Source organism: Gorilla gorilla, chromosome 18 (genome assembly GCF_029281585.2).
Source record: "Gorilla gorilla gorilla isolate KB3781 chromosome 18, NHGRI_mGorGor1-v2.1_pri, whole genome shotgun sequence".
Lineage (NCBI taxonomy): Eukaryota > Metazoa > Chordata > Mammalia > Primates > Hominidae > Gorilla > Gorilla gorilla.
Window position 1 is genome coordinate 21,838,165 of NC_073242.2, and position 23,587 is coordinate 21,861,751.

Genomic DNA, 23,587 nt, shown 5'->3' on the forward strand with positions numbered 1-23,587 from the left:
ACACAGCAAGATGGCGGCCACCTACAGGCCAAGAGAAGAGGCCTCAGAATGAAACCTACCTTTCTGACACCTCGATGTTGGACTTCCCAGTCTCCAGAACTGTGAGAAATAAATTTATGTTGTTTACGTCACTCAATCTACAGTATATTTTTATGGCAGCCTGGCAGGTCTAATACACTTAGGTCATCTTAGGGGAATAAAAAAGAGTTTAAAACTCCAGCTGACCTTCTCATGGGCCAAGTATTTGGCAGACAAGATGATGACCTGGCTCTTGGCCCAACCTGAGACCTGGTTGAGGGTGGAGATGGCTCCGTGCACAGCCTCGGGGGAGAGGGATTCCAGTTGGCTGTGGGTCAAACCTACAACTGCATCCGACAAAGAACCCAGGGTCTCATTGAGGGTCTGGTTCTCCATGGCAATGTCCAGGAGTTCTGCTTTGAGCTGGAAGGAGAGCAAACTGGAATGAGTGTTGACAGGAAGCAGGGCGGTGGCTCCCTCTGACCATATCCAGGGCTATTAGGACTCCACAGCACCTCCCTTGACCCTGTCCCATCAAAGCTTTTGGGCTCAGAAACGATGAAGGAAAGGGACTCCTGCCATGCCCAGACAGTGAGACACCACACGGAGGACACCTCCTCTGGCCTTGGCTTTCATGTGCCAAAAATTACCTTTGTACTTCATTTAAATATTAATTTGTTATTAAATCAACCTTAATCCATGTCAGAAAGAAATGTTCCCTTTATAACTACACCACACTCTTATAGCATCTGTTGTCCTCCGGTGACCTTGAACTCTATATCCATATATACAGGCTGTTTTCCTTTCATTAAATAGCCAGGGGCCTTTTCACGATAATTTATAATCTGTGTAAAAATAACTTTTTTTTTTCCTTAAGACAGAGTTTTGCTCTTGTCACCCAGGCTGGAGTATAATGGTGTGGTCTTGGCTCACTGCAACACTGCAACCTCCACCTTCCGGGTTCAAGCGATTCTCCTGCCTCAGTCTTCTGAGTAGCTGGGATTACAGGCACCCACCACCACACTAATGTTTGTATTTTTAGTAGAGACAGGGTTTCACCATGTTGGCCAGGCTGGTCTCAAACTCCTGACCTCATGTGATCCACATGCCTCAGCCTCCCAAAGTGCTGGGATTAGAGGCATGAGCGACCACATCCAGCCAAAAATAACTCTTCACAGTACAACAAAGTAAAAGTCTCCTGAACATCCTACCACATAAAAATAACCATGATTAGCAATTGGGTGTATATGCTTCCAAGATTTCTTATACCTTTATAAATATAGAGACACTACATAGTTTTTACAGAGTTGTAATATGAACAGAATCACAATTTACTCTTCTTAAAATTATCTCTTGCACCTGTTTGCACATTTCTATGATCATTTTAATAATTATTTTATTGCAATATGCCTGCCTAATGATAGTAAAGTGTGCGTTACAGCTGCTTTCGGTAAGGAATGTGATAAAGTCACCTACTATACAATGAGCTCTGTAACAAAAAACAAGAATGGTTCATATTTTAACACCCGAATTTACGTAATAACGTAGTCATTTCAGGCAGGTGCACAAAACGGGTTTCTGGCAATATTGAAATAGCCACTGGGGGGCAGCAGAGTGAAGTAGAAGAAACAACTGTCAAAGCGCCTGGGTTCTCTAAGTTCAGCAACTGCCTTACCTAGAAATCAGTTTCCACATCTGTAAAACGAAGGGGTGGACTACAGTGGCAGCTCTCAAAGTGTGGAGCACACCCAGCGGCATCTGCAACACCTGGGAACTTCTTAGAAATGCAGATTGCCAGGCTGCTTCCGGACCTCCTGAATCAGAGACTGGGTGGGGCTCCGAAATCCAGGGATCCCCAGACTCCGGGTCACAGATGGGGACCACCGGGACCCTGGCCTGTTAGGAACCAGCCACAGCAGGAGGTGAGCAGCAGGCCAGTGAGCATTACCGCCTGAGCTCTGCCTCCTGCCAGATCAGAGGCGGCATTAGATTCTCCTAAGAGCAAACCCTATTGTGAACTGTGCATGCAAGGGACCTAGTCTGTGCGCTCTTTATGAGAATCTAATGCCTGATTATCTGTCACTGTCTCTCATCACCCCCAGATGGGACCGTCTAGTTGCAGGAAAACAAGCTCAGAGCTCCCACTGATTTCACATTATGGTGAGCTCTATAGTTATTTCATTATATATTACAATGTAATAATAGAAATAAAGTGCACAGACCGGGCATGGTGGCTCACGCCTGTAGTCCCAGTACTTTAAGAGGCCATGGCAGGCGGATCACGAGGTCAAGAGAATGAGATCATCCTGGCCACATGGTGAAACCCCGTCTCTACTACAAATACAATAAATAGCTGGGCGTGGTGGCGTGCACCTGTAGTCCCAGCTACTCAGGAGGCTGAGGCAGAGAATTGCTTGAACCTGGGAGGCAGAGGTTGCAGTGAGCCAAGATCGTGCTACCGCACTCCAGCCTGGCAACAGAGTGACACTCCATCAAGAAAGGAGAGGAGAGGGGAAGGGGAAAGGGATGGGGGGGGGGAGGGGGAGGGAGGGAGGGAAGGAGGAAAGAAAGAAAGAGAGAGAGTGAGAAAGAGAAGAAAGAAAGGAAGGAAGAAAGGAGGGAAGAAAGAAAGAGAGAGACAGAAAGAAAAAGAAAGAAAGAAAGAAAGAAAGAAAGAAAGAAAGAAAGAAAGAAAGAAAGAAAGAAAAGGAAGGAGAAGGAAGGAAGGAAGGGAGGGAGGGAGGAAGGGAGGGAAGGAAGGAAGAGCACAATAAATGTCATGCACTTGAATCATCCTGAAACAATCCCCCTGCCCCAGTCCACGGAAAAAAATTGTCTTCCACAAAACCGGTCCCTGGTGCCAAAAAATTGTCTTCCACAAAACTGGAGCACTGCCACAAGCTGTATTTGAACAGGCCCTCCCTGTGATTTACATGCAGTCTCCAGTTTGAGAACAACTGAGCTAGATGATCCCAAAGGGCTCCCTCATATCTAATTGCATGCCACCTTTTCCTTGGTCAGGGCTGCCACATGTGGAGACCCCTGGGCCTTAAAATACATTTATCTTCTTATTTTTGCTTGAGCTTGCTTGGGACGGATTCTTTTCCTTGGAAACAAAAATATGCATTCACAGGCTAGGCTCGGTGGCTCACGCCTGTAATCCCAGTACTTTGGGAGGCCAAGGCAGGTGGATCACTTGAGGTCAGGAGTTCAAGACCAGCCTAGTCAACATGGTAAAACCCCATCTCTACTAAAAATACAAAAAATTAGCCGGGCATGGTGGCATGCACCTGTAGTCCCAGCTACTCCAGAGGCTGAGGCAAGGCGAAGGTTGCAATGAGCTGAAATTGTGCTACTTGAACCCGGAAGGTGGAGGTTGCAGTGAGCTGAGATTATGCCACTGCATTCCAGCCTGGGTGACAGAATGAAACTCAAAAAAAAAAAAAAAAAAAAAGAATCTTAAAAAAAAGAAAAAAAGATGCGCTGACCAAAATAGATGACCACACTCTCAAATGTCAAATGTGTTTGGGGACTTTATGGTGATGTGTGGGAAACTGCTGTGAAATTATTGATGGCTTTATCAAAATTTCATTTAATATTATTTTCATGTCATCTTTTTGATTTTAAGCAAATTGAAAAGGGCCACAAAAAGTGGACTGGAAGGGGGTAGAATTGAGACTTGACTGGAAGGAAGAAGAGAGAGATGGAGAGGAAGGAAAATGAGAGAGAGTGTGTTTGCTCATCTGGTCTTGGGAACTCATAACCACCCTGCAATCCAGTGTTCTCAATCCTGGCTGCATTGAAATCACCTGAGAAGCATTAAAATCAGGCCATACCTCAGGCCACACCCCAGAACAATAACATCAGATTCTCTGGGGGTGGCACCTGGCAGGGATGTTACTAATCTAGAGGCAGGTTTGAGAACCACTGCTTTATCTCCTGCCACTACAGGCGTGCTCACCAGAGCAGCAGTTCCAGAATCACCCGGAAGCTTGTTGGAAGTGCAGCGTCAGCTGGGCGCAATGGCTCACACCTGTAATCCAAACACTTTGGGAGGCCAAGGGAAGAAGGAGGAAGAAGAGGAAGATGGGAGTCCTGGGCCTCAACCAAGAGTTCCTGAATCAGAATCTGCATTTAAGATCCCCAGGTGATCTGTATGCATATTTAAGTTCGAGGTAGCTGTCCCTTTCTTTTCTTTTTTTTAGATAGGGTCTTGCTCTGTCATCCAACGGGAGTGCAAAGTCACTATCATAGCTCACTGCAGGCTGGCACTCCTGGGCTCAAGCGATCCTCCTACCTCAGCTTCCCAAGTAGCTGGCACTATAGGCACATGGCTTTTTCTTTTTCTTTTGAGACAGAGTCTCACTCTGTCACCCAGGCTGGAGTGCAGTGGCACGATCTCAGCTCGCCACAACCTCTGCCTCCCAGGCTCAAGCAATTCTCCTGCCTCAGCCTCCTGAGTAGCTGGGATTACAGGTGCATGCCACCACGCCTGTTTTTGTATTTTTAGTAGAGACAGGGTTTTACCATGTTGGCCATGCTGGTCTCAAACTGACCTCAGGTGATCTGCCTGCCTTGGCCTCCCAAAGTGCTGGGATTACAGGTGTGAACCACCGTGCCCAGCCATTTTTTTTGTATTTTTTGCAGAGACAAGGATCTCATGATGTTGACCAGGCTGGTATCAAACTCCTGGCCTCAAATGATCCTCCCATCTTGGCCTCCCAAAGTGCTGGGATTACAGGCATGAGCCACCACGCCTGGCTGAGACAGCTTTCTGATTAAATTTTGATCTCCCCAGGGTCTGTTCCTTTGCTATTTTCTGTCTGGGCTTCGATGTTACACTTACCTCAGTATTTGAGATGCCATCTGCTGTGACTGGACTTAAATCCCGACTAATGCTGTGTGTTTTCTCCCAAAGGCTAAGCTAGGCTGTTCTCCCCATTTCTCTGGCTAGTGACACTGAGGCAGAGGCCTCAGGGCCTTCCACCCCAGCTGTACCTTCTGGACGCCAGCCTGGAAGCCCCTCAGGTGGCTGCACTTGATCATCTGGTAAAGCAGGACTTGAGCCACAGTGGCATCCAGCAATTCCAGGTCATTGTAGAAACAAACCAGCAGCCCCAGCCTGTGTGAGAAGAGGAGGGATGGTGGTGGAGGTGTAACCGCAGAACCAGCCCATTCTGGTTCAATTTTGTGTAATAAAATGGTGAGTTGTTTTTCAGTTGCCACGGACTCCCACGTTGAAGGTCACATAACCTGAACATCCTCAGATGAACCAAATGTGCAACCACAGGCAGAACCTAACTGCTCAGACGAGACCAAAGAATGGGGGCTGAATTACGAAGTGGACACCACATGGCATGGTCCACGATCCAATCAGATTGAGTCCTGGCATCACCTCATGGCATGATCCAATCAGATCACACCTCCCAGCATCACCTTGTAGCAAGACCCAATCAGATCAAGTCTCATTACCCTCCGCCTATAAAACCTGCCCCAGTCCCCAGCTCAGAGACACAGATTTGAGCACTGTCTTCTGTCTCCTTGGCAGTTGATTCACAGTAAACGTTTCTACAAAAACCTAGTGCTTCAGTGTTTGGTTTTCCATTGCGCATGGGCAAACAGACCCAGTTTGGTTCCATAACAGAGGGCTGAGAGCTGGTGGACACAACGACACCCCCCTCCCCAGTCCAAACCAATGGGGTCTTGATTATATTAATAGCAGCTACCACTTATCAGGTCTTGCACTGAGCCGTTTACCTGCATTATCTCATTACAGCAACCCTACAAGGCAGGTGCTCTCATTAGCCCCATTTCACAGATGGGGAAACTGAGATTTGATTTGTCCAAGGCAAGTCGGTGGAGCTGGGACTTAAATGTAGATCCATCCACCTATGCCATCTCTCCACCTGGGATGAATAAAGGGAATAAGGAAAGAAAGGTGCCGGTAGCCACAGAAAACTCCCCATTTTCCACATTACAATCACTAAATTCTAGAGCTGATCTCACCCTGAGGGATTCTCTGAGGCAGAGATCTGTTTCTAGGATGCCTTCTGGTACCCACCCAGATGATGCAAAGATTTCAGAAGGAAAACAAAAAAGACTGGAGGAAAACAATGGAAGGGCAGAAGTGAGATTGGAACCCTGGTATAACTGAGAGCAACGTTTCTAATCATTAAGAGCATTGATTCAGGCCTACTGCAGTTTGAAGCCCAGTTCTGTGAGATGTTTGATCTCCACCAAGTTACTTAACTTCTCTGTGAGGCCGCTATACACAGTTCTGCAGTGCACACTCTGTACTCCCATACTGTACAGAGACAGGGTGCCTCTCCTTCTCTGAGCCTCTAATAAATGGGAGGTTTTCTTTGTTCATCGTAGCACATCATAATAAACATGAGTGAAAGAAAGAGCATGATTGTGAAAGTTAAATGAGAAGTGGTATACCAACTGATTTGCATACGTCCTGGTGGAAACCAAGCACTCATTCATTAATGAATGCTCTTAGAGTTAGAATGAAGACTACCTAGTTGACCACAGTCAGCCTGGCTCCACCCTCTCAGAGCGATATTGACATATTCAGACATGCCCACAGGAGAACTGCCAGGTCCAGGGAAAAGATTTGAAAGTGTGTCTCATGAGGAAAAGAGATCTGCTTAACTTCGAGTAAAGAAGACTCAGGGGAAGTGAGGGCTGAGCGTTAATAACCACGTTGAGAATAACTATTCACAACAGCCAAGACATGGAATCATCCTAAGTGTCCAACATGTCAGTGGATGAATGGATTTTTTTTTTAATTTGGTGGATACACAATGGAATGCTCTTCAGCTTTGAAAAAGAAGGAAATTCTATCATATGGGACCCCATGGATGAACTTGGAGGATCTTATGCTAAGTGCAATAAGCTAGGCACAGAAAGACAAATACTGTATGACCTCATTTATATTATGAATCTGAAAAACAAATAAACAAACGTCATACTCATGGAAGCAGAGCCTTAGAATGGTTGGTACCAGGGGCTGGAGGTGGGAAGGGAGTTGGAGAGACTTGGATAAAGGATACAATGTTTCAGTTAAATAGGAAAATAGGTTCTGGAGATCTATTGTACATGCTGACTACAGTTAATAACAATGTATCATATACTCAAAAATTGCTAAGAGTAGATTTTAAGTGTTCTCACCACAAAAAAAGTATGTGAGGTAATGATAACTTAATTAGCTTGATTTAGCCATTCCACAATGAATATATATCTCAAAACATGTTGCACACCATAGATATAATTTTTATTTATCAATTTAAATAAATAAATTATAAAAGAAAAATAGGCTTGGCGTGGTAGTTCATGCCGCTAATCCCAGCACTTTGGGAGGCCGAGGCGGGCGGATCACAAGGTCAAGAGATCAAGACCATCCTGGCCAACATGGTGAAACCCCGTCTCTACTAAAAATACAGAAATTATCTGGGCGTGGTGGCGTGTGCCTGTAGTCCCAGCTACTTGGGAGGCTGAGGCAGGAGAATCACTTGAACCCAGGAGGCAGAGGTTGCAGTAAGCGGAGATTGTGCTACGGCACTCCAGCCTGGCGACAGAGTGAGACTCCGTCTCAATAAATAAATAAATAAAAAGAAAAAATATTATTCATTGAGCACTTACTATGTGTCAAGTGTGCAAACCCCTACAAAGACCTTAATGCAGTAGGCATATTTTTATCTCCCATTTTACAGATGGGGAAGCGGAAGTATAGAGAGGTGATGTAAAAATAGCAAAGATCACACCATTAGTAAGCAGCAGGGAAGGATTAAGCCACAAAGTCTGGCTTGAGGTCCCATGTTCTTAATCATGAGGCTATTTTTGTGTGTGTGAAACCATAGAAAAATGGGACACATGCTAATAAGTGAAAATTACTAAAGGTAGGTGAAACAGATGTAATTGTTTCCTATGAGTACATTCCCTAAGAGTGGCTCATTTGAAAAACCTTAAGGTAATATGGGATGGGAGCAGTGTGGCAATAATAAGACCTTGAGAGACGGACAGAAGAGGATTGAATGATGGCCCAGCACAGTGGCTCACGCCTGTAATCTCAGCACTTTGGAAGTCCAAGATGGGTGGATCACTTGAGGTCAGGAGTTTGAGAACAGCCTGGCCAACATGGCGAAACCCAGTCTCCACTAAAAATACAAAAATTAGCTGGGTGTGGTGGCACATGCCTGTAATCCCAGCTACTTGGGAGGCTGAGGCAGGAGGATCTCTTGAATCTGGAGGTGGGGGTTGTAGTGAGCTGGTATTGCACCACTGCCCTCCAGCCTGGACAACAAAGTGAGATTCTGTCTCAAAAAAAAAAAAAAGAGGATTGAATGGGCCAGGTGTGGTGGCTCATGCCTGTAATCCCAGCACTTTGGGAGGCCAAGGCAGGCAGACCACCTGAGGTCAGCAGTTCAAGAGGTCAGGAGTTTGAGACCAGCCTGACCAACATGGCAAAACCCCATCTCTACTGAAAATACAAAACATTTAGCTGGGCATGGTGGCACACATCTGTAGTCCCAGCTACTCTGGAGGCTGAGGCATGAGGATTGCTTGAACCCAGGAGGTGGAGGTTGCAGTGAGCCAAGATCACGTCACTGCACTCCAGCCTGGGTGACAGGACAAGACTCTGTCTCAAAAAAATAAATAAATAAAAGGAAAAGGAGGGAGTATTGAGCTGTACTCACCACCTCCTTCCCATTGCCCACTCCCTTCCTGACACCCCTGGAATGTAGAGTTCCTGTCCCTCCTCCCCTGCTGGGAATGGTTTTAGGGAGGATCACATTACAGTCACTAAATTCTAGAGCTGATCTCATCCAGGGGCTCCCCAGCTAAGAGTCTGATAACAAGCGGTTCTCATATATGGGGACCCATGAGTTATTTCCAACACTTGACTCAACGTAAACGGAAATCACACATTCACTTTGGAACAGGACCCAGTCCTGAGTATTTAAAATGTTTCATTTCTGTGCTGAGAGACAGAATTAGCACTTGATAAGGTTGCATAAAATGCCTGGCACACAGGAGATGGTCAGAAAGCATTTACCCTTTCACCCTGCTTCATAACCTCTTCATAAAAAAAGTTGCAGACACCTCTCCTCACATGCACAGAGAAATATGGGACTATTCAAAGAGATGGACCAGCCACCTCCCTTCCCTCCCTGGGTGTTTTGCTGCTCAGAGAATTCTGATGCTTAGATCACATCTTGGAAAAGGGCTCCAAGGCCCAGAGCTCATGCCCTTGCCTGTGGATGGTGGAGGTATTCCTCATGTTAAAGTTGGAGGAGCTGATCCTCTCCAGAAACGCCTGGGCCAGCTCAGGTGTGATGTCATAGACCGTGTCCAGCTGCTTGGTGGCGTTGTCATAGCTGATAAACAGCCCAATCTAGTTGGTGGACAAGGACGAGAATATCAGTGAGGAGGGTGGAAGTGGCCCAGTGTGGCCCCACCCTGGTGGTCTGCACTGTGCCCCATCATGGACACTTGGATACACCTCCTGGTTCTCATTGTCATTGATGTTTTTTTTTTTTTTTTTTTTTTGAGATGGAGTCTCACTCTGTCGCCCAGGCTGGAGTGCAGTGACATGATCTCAGTTCACTGCAACCTCCACCTCCTGAGTTCAAGCAATTCTCCTGCCTCAGCCTCCGGAGTAGCTGGGACTACAGGTGCCCACCACCACGCTTGGCTAATATTTGTATTTTTAGTAGATATGGGGATTCACCATGCTGTCCAGGCTGGTCTCGAACTCCCAGCATCAAGTGATCCACCCGCCTCGGCCTCCCAAAGTCCTGGGATTACAGGCGTGAGCCACCATGCCTGGCCTCATTGTCATTGATTTCTTAGTGGTCTGTAACTGCTACTTCGGTTTCCTCCTCAACCTAACTATTCTTTAGGAAAGAATTATTTTTTAATATCTGAGAAACTGGGCTTTTTAAAAGCTAATCTTTGCACATTTATTTCTAGATTTGTTATATGGAGGTCAGAGAATGTGGTCCACAAACTTTCTGCTTTGAAGAATCAGAATTTTTTTAATAGATGAATGAGTTTATAAATGGCCCTTGGGTGATGGAAAAGAGTATGTGTTCTCCTTGTAAGACACAAAGTTTGGTGCATATATATTCAACTTATTAAATATACTATTCAGATTCCCAACATTCTTGTTCCTTTTTGGCCCACATGTCCAAGGGTGCCACGTGCAAGTCTTCTACTACTATAGGACTCATATCTATCTATTCTTCCTTGTATTTCCAGCAGATTAAAAATTATATATATAATTTTGGGGGGACACTGACTCACTCTTTTTATTTTATTTTTATTTTTATTTTTATTTTTATTTTTTTGAGATGGAGTCTCGCTCTGTCACCCAGGCTGGAGTGCAGTGGCACAATCTCAGCTCACTGCAACTTCAGCCTCCCAGGTTCAAGTGATACTCCTGCCTCAGCCTCCCAAGTAGCTGGGATTACAGGCATGTGCAACCATGCCCGGCTAATTTTTGTATTTTTAGTAGAGACGGGGTTTCGCCATGTTGGCCAGGCTGGTCTCCAACACCTGACCTCACATGATCCACCCGCCTCAGCCTCCCAAAGTGCTGGGAGTAGAGGCGTGAGCCACTGCGTCCGGCCAAGACACAGTCTCACTCTTTTACCCAGGCTTGGGTGCAGTGGTGTGATCATGGCTTATTGCAGCCTCGACCTCCTGGGCTCAAGTGATCCTCCCACCTCAGCCTCCCAAGTAGCTGAGACCTCAGGCACACACCACTACACCTGGCTAATTTTTAAATTTTTTCTGTAGAGATGAGGTTTCACTATGTTGCTCAGGCTGGTCTTGCACTTCTGGGCTCAAGTGATCCTCCCGCCTTGGCCTCCCAAAGTGCTGGGATTACCAGCATGGGCCACGGCAGCCGGCACATTCTATATTTTGAGACACTATTATGCTGTGCTCAAAGGGGCTCATAAAGTTGTCTCTCCTTTGTGGATCGTACTCTTTGTCCATATAAAATTCCTTTTTAGGCTGGGTGCGGTGTCTCACACCTGTAATACCAGCACTTTGGGAGGCTGAGGCAAGGCAGATCACCTGAGGTCAAGAGTTCAAGACCAGCCTGGCCGACATGGTGAAACCTCGTCTCTGCTAAAAATACAAAAATTAGCCAGGTGTGGTGGCATGTGCCTGTAATCCCAGCTACTCAAGAGGCTGAGGCAGGAGAATCAATTGAATCTGGGAGAAGGAGGTTGCAGTGAGCTGAGATCACGCCACTGCACTTTAGCCTGGATGACAGAACGAGACTCCGTTTCATAAATAAACAAATAAAATAAAATAAAATTCCCTTTTAGCAGTGTTATTCTGGACTTCTCCCTTCTCTACATTTTTAGAGAATAAAAAGTTGCAAATGAGTGCTTGACCTTAGAAATTTCCTCTAGGGGGCTTAGCTTTCTAAGAATTTAAGCTGTTACCTACTCAAAGCAACTCTACATTGAGAGAGTAAATGGCAGTGGGGTGCGGGGTTAATTCTAGGACTGCGGGTTATAAAAATCGGAAGACACTTGAAATACTCCCAGCCCCCTAGGTAAAAGAGAGAAACCTCGTTCTGCCTCTGGTTTCATAATAACCAGACATTGCTAGGTCAATGGGTCCTTGAACAGGCCAGTCATTTGATGCAAACGCTTCTCTCACTGGCCAGAAGAGTCAGGGCACATATGATTTAAAAAAGAAGAAGAAGAAGAAGAAAAATTGGAAGCAAGGCCCACAGTCTCTTCATGAATCCCTTTGTGTTGGCAGCATTCTTTGGAGACTGCACTGAAGAATCATGATGCCCAAAGGATTTTAGTGTCATTGGGTCAACATCAAAAGGAGAGGGACAGGTTGACTAGTGAGTTAAGTAATCCTAGAATGTGTGTATTTCTCCACTGTAAACTCTAGAATTAAAATCTAACCGTTGCTCATGCTCAAGTAGCTATTAACAGAAGTAGCTATAAATAGAAGTAGCTATTAATCCCTTTTGCTTTTGCTTTGAGTTCATGCTCCCAAGGATGGGAAACTTTATATCTTTTGTCCTTGGCCTTCTCCAGTACAAAAATACCCTTAAATGATTTTTGGTTCATAGCCAACAATCCCTTTATATCATGTTTGCTCACATCAGAGATGTGATCTTAGTTGCCCACAATTCTTTTTCTTTTCTTAGCCCTTCCACACTAAAACAATCCCATGACTGCCCACTTGAAACTTTCTTCCAATAGTTTTCTTCAGAGGCCCAAGGTCTATTGGGCTGAGGAGGGTACACAATTTCCAAGGCACCTTGACTGGCTGGATGAACATTAGAGTTTGAGAATACACCTTACCCCAAGTGTATTAGTAATGGTGACATATAAATGTACTTTTCCAACTTACTTCTATAGGACTAATTTTCATAATTTCTTCAAATGATAGGTGAACCATGTATCTGCCCAAAACCCATAAGTGCTCCGCACTGACCCATGAAGCAGAGTCATCTACAAAAAATAAAGAAATGAATAAATGAGTATATACATAAATAAAAGCCTTTACACTGGTATGTGATAGTCAACAGCATCTTTGCTGTCAAGACCTCCTTCTTGCATTCATTAATTCGTTATTTTGTTTTTCGGGTTTTTTTTGAGACGGAATCTCACTCTGTTGCCTAGGTTGGAGTGCAGTGGTGTGATCTCAGCTCATCTCAACCTCCACCTCCCGGTTCAAGCGATTCTCCTGCCTCAGTCTCCCAAGTAGCTGGGATTACAGGCACCCACCACCATGCCCAGCTAATTTTTGTATTTTTAGTAGAGACAGAGTTTCACCATGTTGGTCAGGCTGGTCTCAAACTCCTGACCTCAGGTGATCTGCCCACCTCTGCTTCCCCAAGTGCTGGGATTACAGGCATGAGCCACCGCGCCCAGCCACATTAATTTGTTATTAACTCATTCAACAACCATATACTTAGGGCCTACCTGTGAGATCACACGTAGGATGTGAACACAGATTCACACCACCTCAGACCTTGTTACTCAATAGTGTGGTCTTTGGAATTGCAACATCTGTGTCACCTGGCCACTTGTTAGAAATACAGATTATTCTTTCTGGCCAGGCACCTGTAATCTCAGCACTTTGGGAGGCTGAGGCAGGAGGATTGCTTGAGGCCAGGAGTTTGAGACCAGCCTGAGCAATATATCAAGACCCTCATCGCTACAAAAAAAAAAAAAAAAGCCAGCTGCAGTGACATGCACCTGTAGTCCCAGCTACTCAGGAAACTGAGAAGGGAGGATTGCTTGAAACCAGGAATTTGAGGCCACAGTGAGCTCTGTGCTCACTCTACTGCACTCCAGCCTGGGCAACAGAGTGAGACCCTGTCTCTTTAAAAAAATAATAATAATTAAAAATAAATAAATAAATAAGAAATGCAGATTATTTTTAATACTTAAAACCCACAAAATGTAGTTTTATTTTTTCATTCGATTGGTTACTAAATAATCTGGAAACATGAGGCCAGATGTGGTGGCTCACACCTGTAATCACGAAATCCCATCTCTACTAAAAATACAAAGAAAAATTAGCCAGGTGTAATCCCAGCTAATTGGGAGGCTGAGGCAGGAGAATCTCTTGAGCCCGGGAGGTGGAGGTTGCAGTGAGCCGGGATCACATCACTGCATTCCAGCCTGGGCGACAGAGCAAGACTCTGTCTAATAATAATAATAATAATAATAATAATAATAATAATAATAATCTGGCAACATGAAATATGTTTGACTCTCTTGCATCACTACCACTAATAAGATCATCCTCACTGATTATCACCATGTTACTATACTTGAACCAAAGCAAACTACTTGTACCTCCCCAAAACATTCTCCAAATCTTGGCTGGCCTTGGCCCTGCTCACCACCTACAATGCTTTTCCTTAACCCTTATGCATCCAAATCCTACTTTAAGATCAAGCTCAAATTTTCCTCTCCCTTAAAGCCTTCTTTTATCTCCTTCACGAGAAGTACTTTCTCCCTCCACTGAATTCCCAGAGGACTCTCTCTGACACCCCGTTCTGGCTTTTGAAATTCCCCATCACTGAGATGTCAGTGGAATTTTAAAAACCATCAAGTCAGCCAGGTGCGGTGGCTCACGCCTGTAATCCCAGAACTTTGGGAGGCCGAGGCAGGTGGATCACAAGGTCAGGAGATCGAGAGCATACTGGTCAACATGGCAAAACCCCATCTCTACTAAAACTACAAAAATTAGCCAGGCGTGGTAGCGCACGCCTGTAGTCCCAGCTACTCAGGAAGCTGAGGCAGGAGAATCACTTGAACCCGGGAGGCAGAAGTTGCAGTGAGCTGAGATCGTACCACTGCACTCTAGCCTGAGTGACAGAGCCAGACTCCATCTCAGAAAAAAAAAAAAAAAAAAAAAAAAAAAAATATATATATATATATATATATATATGTATCTCAAGTCTAGGATCAGACTTCAAGTTTCACTGAGCTGGAAGTGGCTGCCAATGCTCCCCAGTTCTTTAGCAAAAGACATTTACACACGACATTGTATTGGAGGCATTTGGGGAAAATGAAAGAAGTGGGGAGCATTTACAGGGTGCAGTGACTCTAACACCAAGAGCTATTTGCAGAAGCCGTGGGCAATGACAGGTGCCCAAACAAGATGGAGAAATCAACTTTTATATGGACTGATTCACAAGAAAATATGGAGTGCCTCTCCCAAACCAGGAATCAAAGATGTTGGGGTGACACAGGCAGACTCCTACGATCCTCTAGATGGGGACCCTGGACATTTGCCTTGCCTATATAGAGGGCTGGAAACTTTTGAGGCTAGAACCACACATTCACAAAGAACCAAGCTTAGTTGTTTATTTTTTAACTTATTACTAAGCATAAACTGTATTTCCGCAGATCAATCATCCCCAAGCTTGGGATTTTTTTTTTTCTTCCTCTGTTGTCCAGGCTGGAGTGCAGTTGGATGATCATAGCTCACTGAAGCCTCAAACTCCTGCCTCAGCCTCCCTAGTAGCTAGGACTACAGGCACACATCACCACATCAGGCTAATCTTTTAATTTTTTTGTATAGAGAGGGGGTCTCACTACATTGCCCAGGCTGGCCTTGAACTCCTGGCCTCAAGCAATCCTCCTTCCTCAGCCTTCCAAAATGCTAGGATTACAGGTGTAAGCGACCACGCCTGGCCAGCAAGGTTGGGGTATTTTTAACAGCCAGCGTATTTCCAGTTCCCTCAAGGGCCTTCATGAAAAAACAATTTAAGTCCAAACAGAATTAATTTTAACTCACTGCAGTTTAATAATGAAGCGCACCGTATAAGAATTTTAGAAGGAAAGTCTGTGCCTAATTAAACTCTGGCAATAAAGACAGAGAAGTCTGAAGGTTGAGCGGCTTTCTCATGGTTACCCAGTGTGAGACTCTGATTCCTGGAGACCACAATTATGCACCAGGCAGAGGGAATTCTACTATGCATTTGAGACTTTGATTATGATGTTGTTTAATGTTCATTATGCACAAATCTCAGAGCTGAATTCCAGGAAAAGATTGATTGGCATTCCCCATCCTCCAGCCCCATCTGCTTTCCTTATGTTTTCTCCACACCGAGCTCATTCCCATCTCAGGGCCTTTGTATTTCCTGGGACCTCTCTCTTGGATGCCCTTTCTCCAGAGCCTTACGTGACTGGTTCCATCTCCTCATTTTGGTCTTGATTCAAATGTCACCCACTTGAGAGGTCTTCCCTGATTCCTTAGTCCAAGAGTTGGCAAACTACAATCCATGGGGCAAACTCAGCCCATCACCTGTTTTTATACAGCCCATGAGCCAAAAGTGGTTTTTAGATTTATTATTTTGGACTTTTTTTTAGAGACAAGGTCTCGCTCTGTCACCCAGGCTGGAGTCCAGTGGCTCCATCACGGCTCACTGCAGTCTCAACCTCCTAGGTTCAAGGGATCCTCCCCGCCTCAGCCTCCAGAGTAGCTGGGACTACAGGCATGTACCAGGACACCGGCTATTTTTAAAAAAATTTTTTAAGAAATGGGGTCTTGCTATGTTGCCCAGGCTGGTCTTGAACTTTTGGCTTCAAGCAATCCTCCTGCCTGGGCCTCCCAAAGTGCTGGGATTACAAGCACGAGCCACTGCACCCTGCCTGCTTTTTACCTTTTTTAATAGCTGAAAGGAAAATCAAAAGAAGAATCCTATTTGGCGACACATGAAAATTATACAAATTTCAGCATCCATTAATAAAGCTTTACTGGGACACAGGCATGCTCATTCATCTATTGTCTACAGCTGTTTTCAAGCTGCAACGTCAGAGCTGAATAGTTGAGGCAGAGATGGTAGGCTTACAAAGCCTAAAATATTTACCTGGTCCTTTACAGAAAACATTTGCCAAGCGCTCTTCTAGTCTAAAGTACCTGTAATATCCTTTCTGCCTGGGTGCAGTCAGTGGCTCATGCCTGTAATCCCAGCACTTTGGGAGGCCAAGCCAGGTGGATCTGTTGAGGTCAGGAGTTTGAGAGCAGCCTGGCCAACATGGAGGAATCACATCTCTACTAAAAATACAAAAATCAGCTGGACATGGTGGCAGGCACCTATACTCTCAGCTATTCAGGAGCTGAGACAAGAGAATCACTTGAACTCCGGAGGCAGAGGTTGCAGTGAGCCGAGATTGTGCCACTGCACTCCAGCCTTGGTGACAGAGTAAGACTCCGTCTCAACAAACTATTTTATTTGCTTCATAGCCGCTACCAGTATCTAAATTTCTAAGTTCTCTCTCTCTCTTTATTTACTTACATGTTTAAAAAAATTTTCTCCACCAACACTCCCACAATAAAACAATAGGGCCGTAAGAGCAGAGACTTTGTTTTGTTTCCTCCTCTATCTTCAGCTATTGATACATAATGGGCTTTTAAAAAGTTTATTCTGTTTACATTACTGACATTAAAGGTTTAACAAATTGAAGCTATCTGAGAAATTGTTTGTATTGCTAATCTATATAGCCATTCTTTTCTATCGCCGTTTTGTTTGTTTGTTTGTTTGCTTGTTTTGCGACAAGGTCTCACTACATCACTCAGGCTGGAATGCAGTGGCACAATCCCAGCTCACTGCAAGTTCCGCCTCCCGGGCTCAAGTGATTCTCCCACCTCAGCCTCCTGAGTAGCTGGGACCACAGGCGCATGCCACCACACCTGGCTTTTGTGTTTTTTTTGTTTGTTTGTTTTTTTTGGTAAAGACAGAGTTTTGCCATGTTGGCCAGGCTGGTCTCAAACTCCTAACCTCAAGTGATCCACCCGTCTCAGCCTCCCAAAGTGCTGGGATTACAGGTGTAAGCCACCGCACTTGGCCCCAATTTTCTTTTCTTTTCTTTCTTTCTTTTTTTTTTTTTTTTTGAGGCAGAGTCTCACTCTGTCACCCAGGATGCAGTGCAATTGCATGATCTCAGTTCGCTGTAGCCTCCACCTCCTGGGTTCAAGTGATTCTCCTGCCTCTGCCTCCCAAATAGCTGGGATTACAGACATGAACCACCACGCCAGGCTAATTTTTTGTATTTTTAGTAGAGAAGGGGGTTCACCATGTTGGCCAGGCTGGTCTCGAACTCCTGACCTCAGTTGATCTGCCTGCCTCAGCCTCCCAAAGTGCTGGATTGTAGGCATGAGCCACCATGCCCGGCCCACCTGGCCCCATTTTTAAGTGTACAGTTGAGCGGGAGTAAGTACATTCACATCCACACTATTGTGCAACCGTCACTACCAGCCATATCCAGAATATTTTGAACCTTGCAAAATCGAAACTGTACCACCATTCTAATTTCTGTCTCTATGAATTTGACTGCTCTAGGACACAAGGAGGCTTTAAGCAACATCCATCAAATAAATAAATCCTGACCTACCTGCTTTGGTAGCCAGGACGCTCAGAGTGAAATTTCTGTGCTTTATTGCCTAGATTTCCTAATAAAATTCTCTTCTGTCTCTCTCTCTTTTTTTTTTTTTCGAGACGGAGTCTCGCTCTGTCACCCAGGCCGGAGTGCAGTGGTGCAATCTCAGCTCACTGCAATCTCTGCCTCCCCGGTTGAAGCGATTCTCCTGCCTCAACCTCCTGAGTAGCTGGGATTACAGGTGCCCGCCACCATGCCCGGTTAATTTTTGTATTTTTAGTAGAGATGTGGTTTCACCATGTCGGTCAGGCTGGTCTCAAACTCCTGACCTCAGGCGATCCTCCTGCCTCGGCCTCCCAAAGTGCTGGGATTACAGGCGTGAGCTACCGCGCCCAGCCTCTTCTCTCATTTTAATATAGATTTTTTTATACAGATTTTGAACTTGTACCCCTACTCAAGGTTCACATTGAATCTAAGTTACCATCATTATTTATATTCCACTGAAAAACTAGGACACAACATGGATTGTGAAATACAAACACATCATTATTTCAGACTTCCACATGTGCGAATTGCATTGACGAAATGGGGTATGTGTTTTACTCCACAAGCCACATCAACCTGTTTTTCGAAGCGGTGGGAGGTGGTAAAAATCAGAAGAGAACAACATCAAATCCATGTTTTCAGAGATGAAGCACCTCTTTTGAAGATATTCTTCCCCCAAAAAGTGACCCCACCTCCAAGTACAGGCTCACCAGTGGCATTGGAGGATGTCTGCAATATTCCAGTCATCCAGGAATAGAAAGCTCTCTGGGAATGAGCCGAGGTTTTGTCGTAGAGATCTTTGAACACTGCAGATCTAAATGACACAAACACAGGCATCAGCTAATAACAAGCAGGTGGGGGCTGCATTAAAAAGGGAGTCACAACAGCAAATGTGACCCAAAGCTGTCTTGTGTTAAAACCCTTCCCTCTCCTGGATGTGGAGAAATAGAAACGCTTTTACACTGTTGGTTGGAGTGTAAATTGATTCAACCATTGTGGAAGACAGCGTGGTGATTCCTCAAGAATCTAGGACTAGAATTACCATTTGACCCAGCAATCCCATTTCTGGGTATGTACCCAAAGGATTATAAATCATGCTACTATAAAGACACATGCACACGTATGTTTATTGTGGCACTATTCACAATAGCAAAGACTTGGAACCAACCCAAATGTCCACCAATGATGGACTGGATTAAGAAAATGTGACACATATACACCATGGAATACTATGCAGCCCTAAAAAAGGATGAGTTCGTGTCCTTTGCAGGGACATGGATGAAGCTGGAAACCACCATTCTCAGCAAACTATCACAAGGACAGAAAACCAAACACCGCATGTTCTCACTCATAGGTGGGAATTGAACAATGAGATCACTTGGGCACAGCAAGGGGAACATCACACACCGGGGCCTGTCGGGGGGTGGGGGGAGGGGGTGGGGATAGCATTGGGAGATATACCTAATGTAAATGATGAGTTGATGGGTGTAGCAAACCAACATGGCACATGTATACCTATGTATCAAACCTGCACGTTGTGCACATGTACCCTAGAACTTAAAGCATATTTTTTTTAAAAAAAACCTTCCCTTTCCTGAATGTAAATTGGTTCAACCATTGTGGAAGACAGTGTAGCAATTCCTCAGAGATCTAGAACTAGAAATACCATTTGACCCAGCCATCCCATTATCAGGTATATACCCAAAAATATGTAAATCATTCTGTCACAAAGATAAATGCACACATGATCATTGCAGCACTATTCACAATAGTAAAGACATGTAGTCAACCCAAATGCCCATCAATAATAGACTGGATAAAGAAAATGTGGTACATATATACCATGGAATACTATGCAGCCATAAAAATGAACAAGATTATGTCTTTTGCAGGGACATGAATGGACCTGGAAGCCATTATCCTCAGCAAACTAACGCAGGAACAGAAAATGAAACAACCCATGTTCTCACTTATAAGTGGAAGCTGAACGATGAGATCACATGGACACAGGGAGGGGAACAACACACACTGGATCCTATTTTGGGGGTGGGGTGGGGGAGGGAGAGCATTAGGAAAAATATCTAATGCATGCTGGGCTTGATACCTAGGTGGTGGGTTGATAGGTACAGCAAACCACCATGGTACACGTTTACCTGTGTAACAAACCTGCACATCCTGCACGTGTACCCCAGAACTTAAAAATAAAAAATACCCCCAAACACACTCCTTAGGTATATGTAACTATTTTTCCCATTTTCCTCTTCCTCTTCACAGCTAAACACCTTCCAAAGAATATTCCATACATATTGTCTCCACTTCCTCACCTCTTGGTCCTTTTTTGGGGAAGTGGGGGCAGCTCTGTTGAGATATAATTCACACACCTTACAATTCACCCATTTAAAGTACACAATTGGGCCGGGTGCAGTGGCTCACACCTGTAATCCCAGCACTTTGGGAGGCCAACGCAGGCGGATCACCTGAGGTCAGGAGTTTGAGACCAGCCTGACCAATATGATGAAACTCTGTCTCTACTAAAAATACAAAAAGTAGCCAGGCGTGGTGGCACGCACCTGTAATCCCAGCTACTTGGGAGGCTGAGACAGGAGAATCACTTGAACCTGGGAGGTGGAGGTTGCAGTGAGCCGAGATGGGGCCATTGCACTCCAGCCTGGGCAACAAGAGTGAAACGCTGTCTCAAAAAAAAAAAAAAAATACATAAAGTGCACAATTCAGTGGTTTTCAGCATATAAGACAAAGAGCCAAAGATGTTTCTGATGGCATCATTTGAGTCTCTGGACCCAGCTGCGTCTGAAGTCAGCCCTACACCTAAAACTATTCAATTACATGTTCCAATAATTCCCTTTTTGCTTCAAGCCAGTTTGAATGGGTTTTTCTGCCACTTGGGCTTACTGCTTACTCAGGTGAGCAGTAACCAATAAACTCTCTCTCCCAATGATGTTCTCTTCCACAACCTGCATGAACGGAGGAGGGAAGAGATGCTGAATTTAAAAGGAATAGTGTAATAGCCTGCAGAGCAAAAGGGTTTCATTTATATACATCTTAGTGGAAAAAACTGGCAACCTAGAGAAACGATGAGGTCAGCATACTGTCTGTTTTCCCTACTGTCATTTGGCTGCAAAAGATAAAAGGAATCTCCCACATTGTTATCATCATATTGGTCTTTTCCTTCTTCTAAATCATTTTTAGATTTAGAAAGAGTGCTTTATGGCCATAAAGCACTACGATTAGTAAAAGGAGGGAGTTGGCGGTGGTTGCAATGCCTATGGCCCTTTTAGTCCTAGACACAATCCTCGAATTTGGTTTACATCAAAGCGCAATTTCATGCAGGGCTAGGTGTAACCAATCTAAGCTGGCATGGCATCTCAAAAGGAGAAAAGTCCTCCTTTTTCAGTGCTCTGTCACTCCTTCTGCTGTCCCTCAAGAACAAAGTCTCAGTTTAGTGCCAGTGAATCTTTAAAACACACTCAGATTGTTTTTAAATCAATGGAACAAGACCCAGGCTCAGAGCCTTTATGCTGTGGACTGAATGTTTGCGTTTCCCCAAATTTCATGTGTTGAAATCCTAATTCCCAACATGAAGGTATTAAGAGGTGGAGTTTTGAGGAGGTGATTAGGTCATGAGGCTGGATACCTCATGAATGGGATTAGTGCCCTTATAAAAGAGATCCCAGAGGGCTTGCTCACCCCTTCCACCACAAGGGGACACAGCGAGAAGGTGCCACCTATAAACCAGAAAGCGAGCCCTCACCAGACACCAAGTCTGTCAGCACCTTGATCTTGGACTTCCCAGCCTCCAGAACCATGAGAAAGAAATGCTTCTTGTTTACTAGCCACACAGTCTATGGTATTTTTGTTATAGCAGCCCAATCTGACTAACACACTTAAGCAAGCAACATATCTAGCTAGGATTTAGTAACACTTTTTTTCCCACTGTATTTATTTATGTGGGTTTTTTTGTTTTTGTTTTTTGTTTGTTTGTTTGTTTTTGTTTTTGAGATGGAGTCTCACTCTGTCGCCCAGGTTGGAGTGCAGTGGCATGATCCCAGCTCACTGCAACCTCCACCTCCCAGGTTCAAGCAATTCTCCTGCCTCAAGCCTCCCAAGTAGCTGAGATTACAGGCGCCCACCACCATGCCCAGCTAATTTTTGTATTTTTAGTAGAGACGTGGTTTCATCATGTTGGCCAGGCTGGTCTCGAACTGCTGACATCATGATCCACCCACCTCTGCTTCCCAAAGTGCTGGGATCACAGGTGTGAGCTACCACACCCAGCCTAACTCTACAGATGTTAAGCTTTTGCTCCAAAACGTGCATATCAGCCTGTCCCCACTTGTCTTCTCCCTGCTGCCAGGTGAGATCTCTTTGCATTCTCACGGCAGCCCCTGAAGGATAGTGTGATGAGTTAAGAAGGTGGGAGTGGCTGGGTGCAGTGGCTCATGCCCATAATCCAAGCACTTTGGGAGGCCAAGGCAGGTGGATCACTTGATGTCAGGAGTTCGAAACCAGCCTGGCCAACATGGTGAAACTCCATCTGTACAAAAATACAAAAATTAGTCAGGTGTGGTAGGCGCCCCTGTAGTCCCAGCTACTTGGAATTGAGGCAGGAGAATCACTTGAACCTGGGAGGCAGAGGTTGCAAGTGAGCCGAGACTGCACCACTGCACTCCAACCTGGGCGACAGAGTGAAACACCATCTCAAAAAAAAAAAAAAAAAAGGTCGGAGGAACCACTCACAGGTTCTTAAAGGCATCCTCGCGCAGGTCCCGAGGGAGCCACTCTGTGATGTCTGGCTGGAGAAAGCTGCCTGAGGACCCCCTCAGCACCTTGCCCAGGATCTCCACACACTCCAGGGAGTTCAGCACCTGGAAACACCTCTCCAGTGTGATGAGAAACAGGCTGCGGTTCACGCCAGGGCTCTGCAAGGCTCGTTCTCGAATCTCTCCTAAGTCGATGATGATGTCTTTCAGGTCCTAAAGCAATGACAGAAGCCAGGGTCAGTTTGAGAGCTGCCTCTCAATTTGGAAGCCCTGGGAGGGACCACACATTGCAACAGTGGGGAAAGTCAGGATCACTGTTTAACACCATGCTGCTATGTTGAAACTTCTAGAACTTTCCATTCCCTGCAGAACAAAGTCAAGGCCTTTACCTGCTCCACTCACTGTGGAGCCTCCCCACTCTCCAGATACACCTGACCAGCATACCTCAGGCCCTTGGTCTACCTGGAATTCTGCATCTTTCCTTTTTCTGGCGAAATCTAGCTCATCCTTTAAGTCTGGGCTCCATTGCCATCTCCTTCGTGAAGTCTCTGATCCCTCCAACTTCCTACTTCAGATCAGATTTCCCTCCCTTATGTGGCCCCAGGGCATCTTGAACCAAACTCTATAATGCATCAAAGGGACTCATGCGTCTTTCCTCCAAGCCCGTGGTTCTCATCTCTGGGTGCACATCAGAATCACCTGGGGAGCTTTTTTAAAGTTTTATTTTATTTTTGAGACAGGGTCTCGCTCTGTCACCCAGTCCACAGTGCAGTGGTGTGATTATAGCTCACTGCAGCCTCAACCTCCTGGGATTGAGCGATCCTCCCACCTCAGCCTCCCAAGTAGCTGGGACTACAG

At 45.2% G+C, this 23,587-nt stretch overlaps 1 protein-coding gene across 1 annotated transcript in view; it reads right to left on the minus strand.

Annotated features, from left to right (window-relative positions):
- The window catches only part of OTOA (otoancorin), a 97,310-nt gene that overhangs the window by 50,887 nt on the left and 22,836 nt on the right, over window positions 1-23,587 (minus strand). The window contains exons 8-13 of the mRNA XM_055365469.2: window positions 22,707-22,942; window positions 18,662-18,765; window positions 12,415-12,515; window positions 9,276-9,415; window positions 5,017-5,140; window positions 226-441 (exon numbers count right to left, since the gene is read on the minus strand). Of these exons, the coding sequence (XP_055221444.1) occupies window positions 226-441; window positions 5,017-5,140; window positions 9,276-9,415; window positions 12,415-12,515; window positions 18,662-18,765; window positions 22,707-22,942 (921 nt within the window). The remainder of the gene's footprint in view (window positions 1-225; window positions 442-5,016; window positions 5,141-9,275; window positions 9,416-12,414; window positions 12,516-18,661; window positions 18,766-22,706; window positions 22,943-23,587) is intronic.